Source organism: Plasmodium reichenowi, chromosome 1 (assembly GCF_001601855.1).
Source record: "Plasmodium reichenowi strain SY57 chromosome 1, whole genome shotgun sequence".
Taxonomy (NCBI): domain Eukaryota; phylum Apicomplexa; class Aconoidasida; order Haemosporida; family Plasmodiidae; genus Plasmodium; species Plasmodium reichenowi.
The window spans coordinates 262,619-264,703 of record NC_033646.1 but is presented as its reverse complement, the minus strand read 5'-3'; the positions used below and the strand labels follow the sequence as shown (position 1 = coordinate 264,703).

Genomic DNA, 2,085 nt, shown 5'->3' with positions numbered 1-2,085 from the left:
TAACAAAAAAAAAAAAAAAAAAATTATAACAAAAAAAAAAAAAAATATATATATAGCCAAAAAAAAAAAAATATATTATGCATATTTATATTTATATTTACATGAACAATAATATGACAATATATAATACATAAAAAGGTATGAACAAAAGTACACATTTATTTATCCATTCATATAAATCATACAACACTTTTGTATCCAAAAAGGTCCCTAATATTTTTTATGTTATATTTAATCATTGTTGGTCTCTCCAAACTTAGTCCCCAGGCTATTACGGATACTTCTTCGGAGAATCCCATGGATCTTAACATTTCTGGTCTAAAGATGCCACTATTTCCAACTTCTAGCCACTTTTTACTCTGCTCGTGATATCCATATATTTCCATGGATGGTTCAGTATATGGATTAAAGGTCGGTTTAAATTTTAACTTGTGAATACCTATGTATTTATAAAAAGCTACTAAAGTTCCTATTAAATGAGAAAGTCCAATATTTTTATCAATAATAAGTCCTTCTACTTGATGAAATTCAGCTAAATGCGTACTATCTAAATTTTCATTTCTAAAAACACGATCGATACTAAAATATTTTTTGGGTTTTATACATCCTGCTTCTTTATATTCTTTGGCTAGTTTAAATAAAGCTCTACAAGAATTTGCTGTAGTATGAGTTCTTAAAACATTTTTTTTACTTTCTTCTAGCTTCCATTTATAATTCCATCCAAAACTTCCATAATCACCATGTGTATGTACTCTTTTAATATTATCGATATATTGTGTATCTACAAATTTATCTATACAAGTTTCTGGTTCTTTTATAAAAAAGGTATCTTGTAAATCTCTACTTGGATGTTGTTGTGGAATATATAAAGCATCGAAACACCAAAAGGATGATTCTACATAATTATGAGTTTCCATTTCTTCGAATCCTAAGGAAAAAAATATTTCTTTAAATGTTCTCATTTGTTTTGTTAAAAGATGAATATTTCCCTTGTTGATTTTCTTCCCACTGGAAAAAAAATTATATTTTTTTATATCATATTTTTTATATTCTTCATTTTTTAATAATAGATAATTTATATCTGTAATTTGTTTTTTAATATCTTTTTTAAAAATGCTCGTTTTAATTACATGACTATATGAATTTTTTTTTATTTCTAATAATTTCCTTTTTTTTAAATCTTGTATTAAATTGTTAATCATATTATCATCATCTTTACAAGTATTTTGCATTTTATTATTATTATTTAATGGCTTGTTGTTTGTAAGATTTTCATTTTTTAAATGGGAAAATAATAGTTCTTCATCATGACCATATTGATTTATTATATCCAAATATATTTGAGTAAAGTCTTGTATATCATTTAAATTACAATTACATGTTAAACATTTATCAGCTTTATTTAATTGAATCATACGATTTTTTAAATTTGTATTTAGACCTATATCTCCTATTTTTCCAAAGTTTTTTTTTAAATCTTCTAATGTACATTTATTATTCTGAATCACATATTTTATAACATTAAATTCAGGAGAACCTTCTTTTAAATATTGTATACCTTCGTCACTCAAATGATATGTATTAAAAGATTTAATAAGATTAATAATATAATATAATGTTTCAAGTTTTTTAATCATACCCATTACTTTATTATGATCAATATTATATTTCTTACTTATCTTTAAGGATGTTGTATATTCATTTATAAGTACATCTAAACCTTTCTCATCTTTTAATTTTTTGTAATATTCATTATTATTATTATCTTCTCTTTTATTAACATCATCATTCTTATTATTATTTTTATTTTCTATCTTACTCAAATTAAATTCTTCTTCAAGTATGTTCAGCAAATTATATAATTCCTCATTTTTTTTCTCTTCCACATTATTCGTACTCATTTTCAAATGAACTTTTCGAAAAAATTAATTAGTAAACCTCACAAAAATTAAAAAAAAAAAAAAAAATGAAATGAAATGAAATAAATGAATTATATAAATATATTATATTTATGTTATATATTATATACTTTTTTTTATATATGTGATGAGATCTACTTTTTTAAAGTTTGTACATATTGGTATA

The 2,085-nt window shown here is 22.2% G+C and overlaps 1 protein-coding gene across 1 annotated transcript; it reads right to left on the bottom strand.

Moving 5' to 3' along the window:
• Nucleotides 1–179: 179 nt before the first annotated feature.
• On the bottom strand, nucleotides 180–1,901 carry PRSY57_0107600 (phenylalanine--tRNA ligase, putative; the record flags this gene model as incomplete). Its single annotated transcript, XM_012905394.2, has 1 exon — nucleotides 180–1,901. The coding sequence occupies one exon, from the start codon at nucleotides 1,899–1,901 to the stop codon at nucleotides 180–182; it is 1,722 nt and encodes a 573-aa protein (XP_012760848.2).
• Nucleotides 1,902–2,085: the final 184 nt, after the last annotated feature.